This window comes from Cynocephalus volans, chromosome 10, assembly GCF_027409185.1.
Source record: "Cynocephalus volans isolate mCynVol1 chromosome 10, mCynVol1.pri, whole genome shotgun sequence".
NCBI lineage: Eukaryota > Metazoa > Chordata > Mammalia > Dermoptera > Cynocephalidae > Cynocephalus > Cynocephalus volans.
In genome coordinates this window covers 53,066,014-53,082,194 of record NC_084469.1, presented here as the reverse complement: position 1 = coordinate 53,082,194, position 16,181 = coordinate 53,066,014, and the positions used below count along the sequence as shown (strand labels likewise).

Here is a 16,181-nt window from a genome sequence, read left to right as displayed (position 1 = left end):
ACCCTGCTCTAACCAACGGAGCTAACTGGCCAGCTCAACACAGTCTTTCTGAAGCAGAGAAGATAACTTTCACTGAGGGCTGGCTCCCCAGACCCTGGCCCAAGATCCAAGGAAGGCCTAGGGACTGGCAGGCCTGGCATTGAGGACTTGGCCATCACTTCCATTGAAGCTTCAGGGTGGGCCGGGGTTGGACTTAAAAGGCAGGAAAGTGAGCAGGACACAGAGAGGCTGAGTAAATCTGATCACTGCTTGAAGATCAAACAGAGGGGACTCAAATCTGGCTTTTGCCTTCTACCCAGTGACTTTGGGCAATCCACCTCCCCTCCCAAAGCCTCCGTTGCCTCATCTGTATCAAGTGAGAATAGTCCCCCTTCCCCAGGAGGCAGGGAAAGTTGATGAGATAATATGAGAAAGGCTTGGCTGTGAGGGTCCAGCTGGAGCTGGGACATGGAGCATGTAGGTTGGGCAGAAGGCGTGAGACAGCAGCCCAGAGACCATAGTCCATCCACTTACTTCCCACATGTCATGTAACCCCTTTGCATGAGCCCTGGTTAGCTCATCTGCAAAATGGGGTAGTAACATGACCCGCTGCACAGGAGTTACATGTGTTATCTGAATGTTACCTCATTGCATTAGGGAGTTGCTGTATGAAGTGTCCAGAGCATAATCTGGCATAGTAAGAGCTTGATGTTAGTTGGCCTCAGCTTCCTGTTTAGTGTTTGAAGGCCTCTGGTGTTGACTGAGCTCTTCCTCTGTGCCATGCACCATGCTGAGTGTGCTTACAGAACTGATAATCCTTACAGAACTGCTCTCAGGCCAGTGCTCTGGAGCCCTGCATCCTCCAGGTGGGGCACTAAGGTTCAGAGAGGCAGCCTGAGCTCACAGGCATCACAGGCTAGAGCTAGGATCTGAAAGCTAGTCTCTGACTCCAACATTTGGCTCTTAGCCACTCAGTTACAGTCCCCACCCTGAGCAGTCAATAAACAGCCCAGGAATTGGGGTGTGTGGAAACTGCTGAGGGCAGGGGTCGTGCGGGGCTTCAGCATTTCCTTCTCTTGGTTGGCCTGCCTGTCCACCTGCCTGCTTCTCTTACAGAGCGTCCAGCAGAACGGCTCCATCTACATCCACGTCTATTTCACCAAGAGTGGCTTCCATCCAGATCCCCGGCAGAAGGCCCTGTACCGCCGGCTTGCAACAGTCCACATGTCCCGGAGTAAGTCGCTCCCCTGCAGCCAGGACACACCATCAAGGGTGCCGGCATCCTGGGAGGCCCCGGGCTGGTGGGGCAGACAGTAAATCCCAGGTCCAGAAGGGCAGTCAGGAACCCTGCACTCATGGAGGCTGGGATGGGGGGATGAGGAGCTGGCCAGTTAGCTCAGTTGGGCTCAAGCTCTACCCACCCTTTCTGAACTCTTTGGATACCCAGCAGACAGACCCACAGAGGAAGGGCTTAGAGACTTGAGAGGAATCAGCTGGGAAGAGCAGGTGGAGACAAGAACTTTTGAAGAGGAGAAGACAGTGTTCACAAAAGGGGAAGGGCCAGGCTTGGCTTATACACACAGTACAGGGCCCGATAGAAGTAGACACCAAAAATAATTCGTGAATGAACTTTGGATTAAATGAGCAGAGGGAAACCAGAAGGGCCTTCAAGATCAAGGTTGTGATATGTTTAATGGTATTTGTGTTAGTTCAGACCCGGTGAATGGGGGCGCTGGATCAACTCGTTGCCTTTGGGAAAGTAGGTGTTTGTACATTTGTTTCATGGAACAGCACCTGGTTCCTAGGTAGCCTGTTTGGATGGGTCCCTTGTGACTTGCTGTGACCCGTTAGTGCTGGATGAACATGTCTGAGCAGTGCTCTTCCTTGATGATGGCAAGGTGGTGAGGACCACATAACTGATGAGGTCGTCTATTTGAAGGGCCATCCGCCGTCTTCATCCTGGCTGGCTGCCGGGGTTGTGCTAGGTGCCCACTGGGAGAATCTTGATTGGGTGAACAAACCCCTGGGACCTTCAAGCAGTCTTTCTTTTTTTTTTTTTTTTTTTTTTTTTAAAGATGACCGGTAAGGGGATCTTAACCCTTGACTTGGTGTTGTGAGCACCACGCTCAGCCAGTGAGCGAACCGGCCATCCGTATATGGGATCCGAACCCGGGGCCTTGGTGTTATCAGCACCGCACTCTCCCGAGTGAGCCACGGGCCGGCCCTCAAGCAGTCTTTCTTATGAAGCCCTGGGTCAGGGCTAGACATTTGCAACTTCCAACCCAGCCTTGTATTGAAACAAGTTTTCTCCACCCAGATCATCTTGTTAAATAATTTTTTTTTTTTTCTTGTTAAATAATTTTAAAATCTCTTACTGCATGTGTATGGTTTAAAATTCAAATAATTTATCAAGACAGTGAAATCCAGCAGCCTCCTGTCCACCACTTCCCATCCTTAGGATGCTCCCTGTGGCAACCACCTTCAAATTCATTTAGCTGTTTCTTCTGCTGTTTAACTTCCACAGCTCTCATTAACCAGTTAATGCCACAATTTCTTGGTTTTTTTGGTTTTAGACGTTATCTAGTGACCTTGTACTCTGGAAGAGGAAATCCCAGTACAGGAATATACTTTCAATTATATTAACACTCAGTGTTGAAATACTTTTGAGTATGTGACTGTTATTGATTGATTGATTGATTGATTGATTGATTGATTGATTGATTGGTGGCCGGCCCTTGTGGGGATCTGAACCTTTAACCTTGGTGTTAAATATGTGATTGTTATTCGCGTCCAAACCACACAGTGAATACAGTTATTTTTCCTCTCCTACCCACCTTCTGGTTTTCCAGGAGGCTGATAATTCTTGTCTTTTTGCTTACCTGGCTCTTTGTAACCTTTTCCTTGAGTTCGCTGTCTCCTGATTGGCAGCCATAGAAATCTCACTATACCCAAGTTTCAGCAGATTCAGAGAATGGTTCCCTCAGAAGGTACTCCATTCTTCTTAAGTGAATTTTATGTATTCAATCTAGCATCTATTTTATCAAGGACTATTCCACACATACCCTGTGTTAAGATCCATCCAGCTGTTTTTGTGTGGCGCGGTAACAGATGTAATTCCATGTGTGGGGGTTAGGTCTGTCTTTCTTCTTTTGGTATAAAAATAAAAATATCTTAAAGGATGATAATTTTGTTGTTGTTATCATCTATACTGGATGAAATGTAAATTTGGTAATACTGTGTCAGTCCCTAAAAGTGAGTTGGAAAAGTTTGCCGAGCGCCTTTCTTAGTTTGTCTGTGCAATGTGCTCTGTAGGATGTTCCACTCAGCTGGCTTCCTTGTAGTGAGAGCTGTGAAGAAGCTGGCAGAGGTGGCCTGAGGGGATGTGACCTACAGGGATGGTCCCCAAGGATGTGTTGTCCCTGCAGGTGGGAGGCAGCAGGGGTCTGGGTTAAATTGCCTGATGCCTCAGAGGTTGCCTTGAATGTGACTCAGGTGGGTGGCTGTTCGTTTGTGTCCTACTGACCCTGTTTGATGATCACATGATCATTCTGTTGCCCCTGATCGATGCCAGCATTTTCTGTGGTTTTTGTCTCTGGTGAATGTGATCTTTGTCTGTGAGGTGTGGTTGTGTTGTGAGGTGTGTGGTGAGGCTGTGTTCACCATCAAGTGACAGATGTCAGTGTGGTCTACAAAATCAAATTTGTATCTAGCCCACCTGAAAAGCCCACCAGGATCATCTAGGCCTCCCTCACCAGCCTCGGAGCTGGGGCCCCTTAGAACAGGGACTTGGGAGGACTTGGAGTTGGCTAACCACCAACTCCAGGGCAAAGGAGAGTGTGGGAGCAGGAAAGCCCCCTTCCTCCCGAAAAGGCCAGTAATCAGTATTTGAGAGCAATGCTGTCTCATGGACATAGAATATAAGGTAGAGAAATCATTTAAAATTTTCTAAGAGTAAAGTATAAAAAGTAAAAAATGTAAAGAGAAACGGGGAAATTAATATTAATCTTAATTTTTTCTTTTACTTTGGTGGCTGGCCAGTGTGGGGATCTAAGCCCTTGACCTTGGTGTTACCAATGTTGCACCCTAACCAAGTGAGCTAACTGGCCAGCCCCTGTTAATTTTAACTTTATTGAGATCAAATATTTTGATATTACACTGTGTAATCAATGTAAAAAAAGTGAAATATTTTACATTCTTTTCTATTTTCTGCACCAAGTTTCAGAATCCAGTGTGTTTTCCACTCACAGCACATTTCAATTTGGACCAGCCACATTTTCAGTGCTCAGCAGCCACATGTGACCAGCAACCCCATACTCGATGGTATAGCTGTAGAAGCTTCACTTCCGAGAAAAGGGGGCTCTTCCCTCCCCCATGCGAGCCAGGTCCACCTCATAATCCCATCTGGATGCCTCCAAGTACCTGAGCCAAAGCCTCTCACCACTGTGCTTCCCCTTTACTAGCCCAGGCTGCCCCTGGGGCTGTGCTGGGCACCAGCACTCCTCCCTTCCCTGGATCGCCTCTCCCAGGTGTGAACAGCCACAGAGCATGTACCCTTGGAATTTATTCTCCAGGATGCCCACCCTTGGATATTTACTGGTCTCCCCAAACTTGGGGACAAGGTCTCAAGTGAGTTAGTGATAGTAGAAATGATGAGGATGATGTTTGTGTTTGTAAGAGCAGCCGGCTCTGGGCTGCTTCACAGGACCTGGGCCAAGAAGAAGTAGGGCTTTTATCCCTAGTCTCCATAGAAGGGATGGAGACCCAGGGAAGTAATGTAACTTACCAATGTCCTTTAACTTGTAGGAGACCGAGCCCCTGCTCTTGGCTTCTTGGCCAGCTTTCTCTTCCATTTTCCTATCTCTCCCTGGTCCTGGGGGCAGGATGGAGAGTCACGAGAGGGGCAGGCCATGTTCCTTCCCAACATGAAGAAGAGCTAAAGAGTATGTGGGCCAGGGTAGAGGTGGGGGGATGGAGCATAAGCAAGCACATGTCCCTTTCTCCTGGCACATCTTGGCAGCACTCAGGACAGAGTGGCAGGGAGTCTGTGGCCAGCCTGGCCCTTGCAAGAAGCAAGGTCCACTCCTGGCTTGGGAGTCACAGTCCCAAAGTGTTTCTCACTCTGGTTTCTCATGTTCATGGCTTCAGACCTTGGGAACTGTCCCTAGCCCACCTTTTTCTGGTCATGTATTCAACTGGTTGTCAGTGACCCTGTGCAGAGGCTACATCAGTGTTCAAAACAGGCTCGGCCCCTATCCGCATGGGGTTTGCAGACTGGCTGAGACAGACAGTACACAAGTAAACCAGTGGACAGGCAAATGTGGATAGTGATGACATGTTGTGAAGGAAGTAAAGCTGGTGGGGAGAGTGACCAGGTAGGCTTTTTCACTTCATAGGGTGGTCAGGGAAGCCCTGTGAAAGAACGGAGTTCTAATCAGTGACTTGAGGGCTGAGATGGAGCCAACCAAGAAGATTATGTAGGGAGGGCTGGCCAGTTAGCTCAGTCGTTTAGACTGCAGTGTTGTAACATCAAGGTCAAGGGTTCAGATCCCCGTACTGGCCAGCCACCAGAAAAAAAAAGATTGTGTAGGGGGACACGTTCCAGGGAGACAGAGCAGTCCAAGAGCCCAAGGAGAGAGGAGTGAGGCGGGCTGAGGTGGGAGGTGGTGAGGCTTGGGAGTTGGGCAGGGCTGTGGTGAGTATCTGGGGTTCTGACACAGCAGGATCCACATCAGATACTTGGTTTTAAAGAACCACTGGCTGCCCTGTCAGAGAAGGTCATAGTGGGCAAGTGTGGCCACACCCGTCCAGGAGGGAGATCTGTGGGCAGCCCAGGTGGGGCATCAGAAGTGGGATGAGTGGTGGAATTTAAGGAGTGTGTGGAGGGGGCGTCTCCAGGAGAAGACAGACTCCAGGTTTCTGCCTGGGGCAATTTGGTGGATGGTGGTGTCCTTGTAAAGATGGGGATACTGAGACTGGCTGAGATTTGGAGAGGCAGCTGAGGTGACATTATTATCAGCAATGGAATGGAAGGGTAGAAGGCAGGAGACCAGTGGGCAGCTGCTGGTGGGCAGAGGTCTGGTGTCTGGACCCTGCAGGTGCTAGCAGGTCTCATGTCCACCCCTTGCCCCGACTCCCCTCCTACAGTGATCAACAAGTACAAGCGCAGGCGATTTCAGAAAACTAAGAACCTGCTGACTGGAGAGACAGAAGCTGACCCGGAAATGATCAAGGTAAACTTGAGCAGGGTTGTTGGGTCCTGCAGGGACCTTCTGGGGCCTTCATAGCCCAGCAGCCAGACCACTGGGGTCCTCCTCTGGCACCATCAGCAAGCCACCGGTGGGCGCCAGTGGGTGGCTTGGTGATGGTGCCAGACCTAACCTCCCTGAGCTTCAGTTTCCTTCTCTGGGAAACAGGGTTAGGAAGCAACTGCCTCTAGGATCTGGGGAGGATTCCAGACAAGATTATTACAGCCAGTGCGTACACATACTCATTCATAAGTCTCTCGCCAGCCTTGGGAGGGGGTCACCAGTCCCATTTTCAGATGAGGACACTTTCCAGAATTCTCACAGACAGGAATTGGCAGGGCTGGGATTCACACCCAAACAGCCAGGCCTCAGAGATCGGGCTCAGCCCAGCACAGAGCAGGCACACAAGAATGGCACAAGAGCCATCCTCTTGTCAGTGGGTGGTCCTGGGCGGGAAGGGTGGTCCCTGTTCATGGAGGTGCGAGATTGTGGAAGCTGCTGTCCTGAGGCTGGGCTTTACAGCCTGGCTCACAATCCAGGTCCGGCCTCTAGTTCTGTGGGCCTCCTGCTCTGTGGGGTGGGAGGATCCTGGGCAATGGAGTCCATAGAGGCTGGTGTGGGGCTGGCCAGTGTCACTGTGGTGGTTAATATTCCATTGCCTCTGAGACCCATCCCTGTCTCCCTCAGAGGGCCGAGGACTACGGGCCTGTGGAGGTGATCTCCCACTGGCACCCCAACATCACCATCAATATTGTGGACGACCACACACCATGGGTGAAGGGCAGCGTGCCCCCTCCCCTGGACCAGTGTAAGCCCCCCAGCTCTGCCAGCAGTTTTTGGAGGCCTCAGGGAGTGTTCTCTGGGCCCATTTCCTTGTCTTCTCCTAGCCCTGTTCCCCTGAGAGATCATTCTAGATCTCCACTCCTCCTGAGCTTCCTGCAGTGCTCTGCCTCCTTTCTCTTCTTTCCTCTCCCTCTTCCACTCCCCTGGTGACCCAGGACTGACCTCCATGCACCAGAATTGGTCCACAGACAAGTCTCATCCAGCCCACAAGCTGTTTTCAAAAAATGTACATCAGTTGCCAACTTTTGAAATTGAGGCAATACCGCTGAAAAGTCCAGATTTCTGGCTTCTTTATAAAACCAGGACTCATGGGGCAGCCGTGGGTTGGAGCTGAGCCGCAGCTGCCCTCTTCAGTTGAGGCCTGTTTACCCTTTCCACCTGGTCTTCTCCACTGAAGTCAAGATGCCCTTCAGCTCCTCATAGCCGAGAAATGTCCCCTGTCCCCCAGTCTCTGTCAGAGGGGCCCAATCAGGTCCCTGCAGATGTCTGGGGGCTTCATGGGCGTTCTGGTCTCCTGCTGGGCTAAGTGGTGCCCCATGCCTCATCTTCCTGCAGACGTGAAGTTTGATGCCGTGAGTGGTGATTACTACCCCATCATCTACTTCAATGACTACTGGAACCTGCAGAAGGACTACTACCCCATCAACGAGAGCCTGGCCAGCCTGCCGCTCCGTGTCTCCTTCTGCCCACTCTCGCTCTGGCGCTGGCAGCTCTATGCTGCCCAGAGCACCAAGTCACCCTGGAACTTCCTGGGCAATGAGCTGTATGAGCAGTCAGATGAGGAGCAGGATTCGGTGAAGGTGAGCACCACTTGGGGGCAGGGCAGGGGCTTCCAGCACCTTCTGGCTGTAGAAGGGGAAGTGGGCCAGGCAGCTGCAGTGGGACCTCCCACCTAGCACTCCCCTGCCCACAGTTTCACAACCTCCCAGGTCCCCTTCCCACAGTGGACAGGAAATGGGTGCTCAGCCTTCCAGCCCTGGCTGACCCTGTCTCTGAGGCTTTTATTGTCCTCTTTGTGGCAGCATTTCTGTTTGCTTGGCCAAGCCCTCTGAGTCCGAATTCACCCCTTCCTTCCTCTGTCCCAAACCTTGTCTCCCTGACTTTGGGCTCTGACTCTATGTCTCTGCTCTCTCTCTACATCCTTTTTATTTTTTATTTATTTTTATTTTTTAAAGATGACCGCTAAGGGGATCTTAACCCTTGACTTGGTGTTGTCAGCACCACGCTCTCCCAAGCGAGCTAACCGGCTATCCCTATGTAGGGATCCGAACCCGTGGCCTTGGTGTTATCAGCACCACACTCTCCTAAGTGAGCCACGGGCCGGCCCTATCTCTCTCTACATCCTTAAATGTCTTCCCATATCTCCATCTTTCTGCCTGTGTCTGTGATATAAGACTCAGCTTTGCTTGTCTGGGGCTGTACAGCATCACTGTTGAGTTTCTATTCCTTGCTCCCCATCTCTTCTCCCTGTCCCCATCCACCCATCTTTGACTGGCTGTCCTCTGGGCAGCTCCAGGGCAGTCTGAGGGGGATATCAGCAGGTCATGCCAATGTGTCCTGGGGAGAAGAGGGGGCTAGCTAGTGAAGGTGCTGCATTGGTCAACTCTCGGGCTAGGGCAGGACAATGCTCACAGGCTCCCCTGCCCCCAGGTTGCCCTCCTGGAAACCAACCCCTACCTGCTGGCGCTCACCATCATCGTGTCCATCGTCCACAGTGTCTTTGAGTTCCTGGCTTTCAAGAACGGTAGGGGTGTGACCCTGTCCCCACCCCCTTTCTCCTCCTCTCCCGTCCCACATGTCCTCCCCCTACCAGGGGTCTCTCCCCTCTACTCTCCAGAGGCCTAGCTAGCTGGGGAGGGACAACGACCCCAGAACTCCCAACCCAGAAATTCCCATCCACTGGGCGTGGAACTGAGGGAGCATCTGGGCCTGCTGCTCGGGCCTGATGGCACCACCAGGAAGCAGGGCTGGGGAACTCCAAAGCCAAAAGCTGGGAAGCCCCGGAGCTTCTCCTACCGCCCTGCCTGGCAGGCTGCTTGCTGGGGGAGGCCCCTCAGGGCTGAGTGGACTGGGCACCAAGTGGGAAGGCCCCAAAGTCCTGTGCCCCAAAGTCCCTTAGGTTCTAAGGCCAGGCATAGTCCTGGGTGCCCTGACCAGTTAGCTCCTTGAGTCCTCACAACCACAACCTCTGAGGAGCCTGTGGTTACCCCTCCATTACAGATGAGGAGGTGGAGGCTCAGAGAGGTTAGGTTACTTGCCCACAGTCACACAGCTCCTATGTGGCTGTCAGTTCTGGCCCCCACCTGTATCTTCTAGGCCCTGTGTGTCACTTTCCTTCTCAGAGAATCCCAGTCTAAAGGAGGATACCTGCTGCTCTGCATCTCCTGGAAGTGGCAGGAATCATAAGTATTATTATTGTTAAGATGGTAGTACCATTATTGAGAGCTACCGTCTAGAAGAACATAACATCAGAACTGAACAGTAGCTGGTGCTAAGCACCGATAGGAAGTCCTTTAGTTGTCATATCCGGAGCACTCACTGTGCCTGGGCAGGCGCCATTTCACTAAACCCTTCTGCTGACCATAAGTTGGATCAGCCGGTGTCCCTTTTTTCCAATAAAAAATAGGAGGCATGAGGAGGTATGGTCAGTTGCCCAAAATCACACAGCAGTGACCCTGTGCTGTGCTGCCTCCCAGGTCTGAGGGGGAACTTGGATCCACCCGCCCCACCAGAACCCTGTGTCCAGACCTGTTCTTCCCGATCGGGACCTGTTCTTCCCGATCGGGACTGAGGGTGGTCTGATGGGCCAGGGTGAGCCTCTCGAATGTGCCAAGCCCTGGGATTGGGGTGGATGGGCCTGGATTCACAGCCCTTGCTCACTGAGGGCAAAGCTGGCTCTGCGCAACCATGGGCCTGGCTTCGCCACTGTAAGACAGGCATGGTGGTGGGCCAGTCTCCTATGGCTGCAGTTGTTAGGTGCTCAGTTTCTGCCAGGGTCAGAAGGGTACTCTTGGGGAGACCAGGGCTCAAAAAGAGGCATGGCTGACCTGCGTCCCCCAGGCAGCATCCAGGTGGGACATTGGAACGAGCTCCAGATTGGAGATCAATGCCCGGGGCTCTTGTCTGTGCCCAAAGGATGTCCATTGGCTAGTCCGTTCATGGTTTTAGGGTGGGAGGGCTGAAGGAGGTGGTCTTGAAACACATGCTCCAGATCTTCCTGACCAGGGGAGGTGGGATGGCACCACAGTGTGGTGCAGACCCAGTGTGCATCCAGATTGTGCCAGGCCAGGCTATGCAGCCTCAGGGAAATAGCTTCCATGGTCAGCCCTTAGTACCTGGCACATGGTAAGCACCCATTCATGGCAGTGGTCACTGTTACCATCAGTAGAGGGACCGTCCCCTTGGACTCTGGGTGCTCACATCCCAAGTGAGGACCACAGAGGTCCTGTCTGGTGCCCTGCATGGTGCCCATGAATGAGAGAGTCTTCATGGGAGATAAGAGTGTTCACCCTCCTCCATGAAAACCCAGCCTCATCCAGGGGGTCGGAAGAGGCTGCAGGAAGAGACTAAGAGGCTCTTAAACCTCCTGGTTTCCCGCAACTTCCACATACAGATATCCAGTTCTGGAACAGCCGACAATCCCTGGAGGGACTGTCTGTGCGCTCCGTCTTCTTCGGCGTTTTCCAGTCTTTTGTGGTCCTCCTCTACATCCTGGACAATGAGACCAACTTTGTGGTCCAGGTCAGCATCTTCATTGGGGTCCTCATCGACCTCTGGAAAATCACCAAGGTCATGGACGTCCGGGTAAGGCCAGGCGCCATGCTGTCCTAGGGGCTGCAGGGAGGTGGGGAGGGGGATTGTCTTGCCCTGGAGCTGTCCCCTGGGGGTTTCCCAATGCCTGCCTCACTTGCAGGACAGAGGGGATTTTCACTCCAGGGGATTTTTTGGGTCACACGTGGGGCAGGGGAACTGGGAACAGTGGGGAAGGGCAAGGGCTGGTTCTGGCATGGGGGGCGGAAGCCAGCACAGCAGCTGACCACGGCCTCCCTCCTCATCTGCAGCTGGACCGGGAACACAAGGTGGCAGGAATCTTCCCCCGCCCAACTTTCAAAGACAAGTCCACATACATTGAGTCCTCGACCAAAGTGTATGATGACGTGAGTGTCCCCTGCAGTGGGCCCCATGGGGTGGTCTCTAAGTATCCACAAACTCCTGAGAGACCAGGAGTCATGCCGTCTGCCTGCCACTGCCAGGCCCATGCTTTATGATCTGTGCTACACCCTCTGTGTCCCCTGCCTGCCATAACTACTTCCTGGTCAAGTCCAGAGTTCCCCGGGCCACCTGGAAATTCCCCTGGCCTGGCCTTCCAGACCAGGTAAGGGTGGGTAAGGGTGGGGAGCAGAGATGCCAGGTGGGGCCCGAGGAGCTGGGTCATAGCCCCGCCCTGTGACTCCACAGATGGCGTTTCGGTACCTGTCTTGGATCCTCTTCCCACTCCTGGGCTGCTACGCTGTCTACAGCCTTCTGTATCTGGAGCACAAGGGCTGGTACTCTTGGGTGCTCAGCATGCTCTATGGCTTCCTACTGACCTTCGGTGAGCTCGGCACCCCCATTCAGTGCAGGCACTCAACACATGTTCCTCAGCCCATTGTGGCCAGCAGCAATGATCAAGTCAGCCTGGCCCTGCCCTCCTGGGACTGACAGTCCAGTTTGGGAAACAGAGTTGTCCCCAGACGGTGATGACCCAGGTTGGGGACAGGAGAGCGGGGGTGGTGAGCCCCAAGGGGGTACCTGGCTTGTCTGGGGTTAGGGAGGGCTGCTGGGAGGACGTGAACAGTACAGTTCAGTTCCCATCCTAAGGGGAGCATTTTGTCTTGTGGGGAACGCAGAGAGTAAACAAGGAGACAGGCGAGTCACGGCAAGTAATGAATGCTGTAAAGGGCAGAGTGGGAGTGCCTGTTAGAAGGAGTCGGGAGCCCCCTCCCTCCACGCACTGATGCCCTTCCTCCTCCGCTGCAGGCTTCATCACCATGACGCCCCAGCTTTTCATCAACTATAAGCTCAAGTCCGTGGCCCACCTGCCCTGGCGCATGCTCACCTACAAGGCCCTCAACACCTTCATTGATGACCTGTTCGCCTTTGTCATCAAGATGCCTGTTATGTACCGGATTGGCTGCCTGCGGGATGGTGAGGCCTGATGGGCAGGCAGGGGGCTTCCACCAGAGCAGGGCACAGGCGGGACTCAGGGTCCTGGTCAGAGGGGGGTGCCACAGCCCCAGACTGGGGGCTCAGTCTGAGGAGCTACGCACAACCTTTGCAGGACCCCACCACCCCCACACCCGCCTGACCGTGAATACGGCAGGCTCCTTCCCTCACATCCCTTGCTTTCCCCACAGATGTGGTTTTCTTTATCTACCTCTACCAACGGTGGATCTACCGCGTCGACCCCACCCGGGTGAATGAGTTTGGCATGAGTGGCGAGGACCCGACAGCACCCATTCCAGTGGTTGAGGCCCCCGGAGCAGCAGGGGCGCTCACACCTGCGCCTACTACCACTGTAACCACCGCCACCACCGCCAGGGAGGAGGCCTCCACATCCCTGCCCACCAAGGCTACCCAGGGGGCCAGCTCCACCAACGAGCCCCAGGAAGCCCCTCCAAAGCCAGCAGAGGACAAGAAAAAAGATTAGCCACTACTGATCCTCCTCATCTGTTCTGGCTCCTGGCGACCACCACCCCTGCCTCCTGGCCCCCTTCGCCTCCCCTCCCTGTCGCCCTTTCCCTGGACAGATCGGGCTGGGGCGGCAGGAGGCCCTCCCTCAGGCCAGGGCCCAGCGTGTGATGTGGGGGCTGGGGCAGGCCAGGGCTCATTGTTTGTGGAGGCGCCGTCTGTCTGTCTGTTCCTCTGTGTTTCCAGCCATCTCGCCCTGCCAGCTCAGCACCATTGGGAATCATGGTGAAGCCAACGTGGCACTGCCAAGGGGGCAGGCCAGGCGGGGGAGGGACCGGGGGCTGTCTGTGGGACACCCATGGTCATCCATCATTTTGTCCCTCATCTACCGACCACCCCCCTCCTCCCAGACAGCCGCCCTTTAACAGTCTGGATTTAATAAATTCATATGGGTGTTTAACTTAAACTCGACAACTTCCCCTCCTCCTCGTGCCTTCCTTCTTCCATCACTTTGGAGAGCAGCTTCGCCAGGTGTTGGGTGGCTCTCCTGGGTCTGGGAGGGAGACTTGCAGGGTACAGGACACAGAAAGGTGGGGACAGTGATGCTCTGTTGAAAGCCATGCCCTCTGGACCAGGCCCCATTCTCACTTCTCCGTCTCCCACCAGCTCTCTGAGGGGGCTTCTGTAACTGTCCACATCTCACTGACTTCCAGGTAGGCTGCTTGCAGTGAGCTCGTGGTACTCTCACTTACAAGGTTGCCTTTGGCCAGCCACGGCTTGGAGTCTTGTGTGTACCCACTGAATATCTCTTGAACCCACACCCCAGGCGGGGCCAGGACCACAGTTCACAGCCAGGCCTGGTTCATGAGTAAAGATGCGCCACCCTTGTAGATTCCAGCCAGGCTCCCTCAGTCAGTGGTTGTGGCCCCTGGACGCATGATCTCGCTTCTGTGGGCTTACACTGCTCCCCTCCCGGGGTTGGGGTAGGGCCACGGGTGAATCCTTAAAAGGCGCTTGGAGTGATGCTTGGCTGTAGTGCTTTGTAGGTATTGGGGTGTCATTAGCATCCCCAGGGCTGCCTGTACTGAATACCCAGCCAAGCTCTCAGTCCCTGGGTGCTGGGACTGTTCACACACTTTGTAGGTGAGATGACTAAGGTCTCTGGGCTTCCCTACACTCCGAGGCGTGGGGAGCCCACAATCCTAGACTTACGTTGTTTGGTGGGGACTGGTCTTATCCACACTGCAGTGAGAGTTGGCCTGCAGCTGAGGACCATGCCAGGTTCCTTTGGGTTCCACCTGCCTCCCCACCCTGCAGAGCCAGGTCCGTAAGGTCCTGAGGAGATGTCAGTGTTCACAGAGCCTCACACATAAACAAACATGATACTGCGGTCTCCTTCCATTTCTGAGGGCAGCCACAGATCTGCTTCATTCGCTCCTTCTCTACATCATTCCATGGTTCCCCAGTGCCCTTTCAGAAACCTCAGGCTCTGCACCATGGCTTTTTTGCTGGGCTCCTAGGTACTGAGGTGGGGCAGGGGTAGACAGACTTTTGAGGGAACGTGGGCTCTCAGGCCACCTTGACTCACTGGTCTCATTACCCCTGGCTCCTCCTCTTCCCACAGTCTCACGCCCAAGCTTTTGGCAAGGCCCATCAGCTACACCCCATAATCACTTGGGGGGGTCTCACCTCTTCACTTCCACTGAGACTACCTGATCAGGGCTCCTGTTCATCCTCTGGGGTCCCCACCCAACCTCCTTCCTGGTCTCCTGCCCCAGTCCCACCTCTTCCATTCACCGTCCAGGAGCTAGAGATTTCTAAAGCACAAACCTAACCCTGCCCATCCCTTGCTCAGAACCTACCATGGCTCCCTGGTACCCTTGGGAGAAGAGCCCAGGCTTTAAACTGGTGAGAAAGACCTTGGCAGGAGAGGGGGTTTCTTAAATTGTACAGTCTCATCTCCCTTCCCCTAACTTGCTGTAATCTCTTACCTCCAAGCTGTTGCCTCTATCTGGAACACACCCCCAGTCATACAGCTCCTCTTTACCTAATACTCTCTGCATCCTCTAGGTTGCAGCTCCAGTGTCGTCTCCAGTAAACCCACCCTGACCACCAGGTCCTCTACGTTCTCATAGCCCTTCCCACTCTGGGTCATCATTGTCTGGGACAGACCAGTCTCCTCCACTGGACTGAGACCTATGAGGACATAGGGCTGTCTTCAGTACTGATGTGTCCCCAGCACAGGGCTGAGCACAGAGGAGGTGCTCCAGGAATATTTGCTGAGTGGGTGTTTGAACAATCTCTATATTCACTTTCACAGACACACGGACACATCCAGAAGTATGGAACTTGATGGGGCCTACATTTAGATATACTGGTGGAGAGACTGTGACATGCAGTCAGTTGACAGATGCTCCCTGAGCCCCTCCCCTAGATGGGGCCTGTGTACACAGCCAGAACCAAGACAATCCCAGGACTGCTCTCATGGGGCTCACAGCCCAGCAGGAATCTGAGCACCAAGGATATCTGACATATACTTTCAGTTATTCACTCAACAAACATTTGTGAGGCATGACATTTGCAAGGGGCAGAGGAGAGTTGGGTGGGCTCCTCTATTAATAGGGATAGTAATAGGGATCACTATTTGTGGCTCCTTATCATGAGACAAGCTCTGGTCTAAGTGCTTGCTGAATGTGGTTTGCTTCTAACAAATTTAATATTACTCAGTGTCCCCATTACTTTGCAGGCCCATCCCTCTGCCCTCATCTCCATCCCTTCCCTAAAATCACTCTGCTCCAGCCTCCTCGCTTCCTTAAACATGCCATGCATATTCCCACCTCAGGACTTTGCACTTGCTGTTCCTTGTGCCTTGAATACTCTCCCCCAGATAGCCACATGGACCCCTCACCTTCTTCAAGTCTACTCAAATGTCACCTCCTCAGACCCTCTCTGAACCCAAACTGCCCTCCAAATTCAACCCATATATCCTGCTTTGTCCTTCTGTAATATGGCCATCACCACCAGACATGTATTTGCTTATCTATTTTCCATCTGTCTCTTTCACTTGGATTTCAGCTTCTTGATGGCAAGAACTTTTGTCTGTCATGCTCCTTGCTATGTCCCCAGCTTTTATTTATTTATTTATTTATTTTTAAGATGACAGGTAAGGGGATCTTAACCCTTGACTTGGTGTTGTTAGCACCGTGCTCTCACAAGTGAGCTAACTGGCCATCCCCATATAGGTATCCGAACCCGTGGCTTTTGTGTCACCAGCACCACACTCTCCCGAGTGAGCCACAGGCCAGCCCTTGTCCCCAGCTTTTAGAATAGTGCCTGGCACTGTTACAACTTTATAAGCTGAATGTTCACAACAGTCCTATGAAATATGTTATTTATCCCCACCTAGCAGATGAGAAAACTGAGACCCAGAAATTAAGTGATTTT

General features: G+C 53.1%; 1 protein-coding gene across 1 annotated transcript in view; it reads left to right on the top strand.

The window, feature by feature from the left end:
- Positions 1-12,852, top strand: part of CLPTM1 (CLPTM1 regulator of GABA type A receptor forward trafficking) — a 29,658-nt gene extending 16,806 nt beyond the window's left edge. Inside the window, exons 5-14 of the mRNA XM_063109655.1 lie at positions 1,096-1,213; positions 6,124-6,209; positions 6,912-7,032; positions 7,623-7,867; positions 8,718-8,811; positions 10,681-10,871; positions 11,129-11,224; positions 11,526-11,661; positions 12,087-12,254; positions 12,464-12,852. Coding sequence (XP_062965725.1) covers positions 1,096-1,213; positions 6,124-6,209; positions 6,912-7,032; positions 7,623-7,867; positions 8,718-8,811; positions 10,681-10,871; positions 11,129-11,224; positions 11,526-11,661; positions 12,087-12,254; positions 12,464-12,756 — 1,548 coding nt within the window. The 3' untranslated portion in view covers positions 12,757-12,852. The remainder of the gene's footprint in view (positions 1-1,095; positions 1,214-6,123; positions 6,210-6,911; positions 7,033-7,622; positions 7,868-8,717; positions 8,812-10,680; positions 10,872-11,128; positions 11,225-11,525; positions 11,662-12,086; positions 12,255-12,463) is intronic.
- The last annotated feature ends 3,329 nt before the right edge of the window (positions 12,853-16,181 follow it).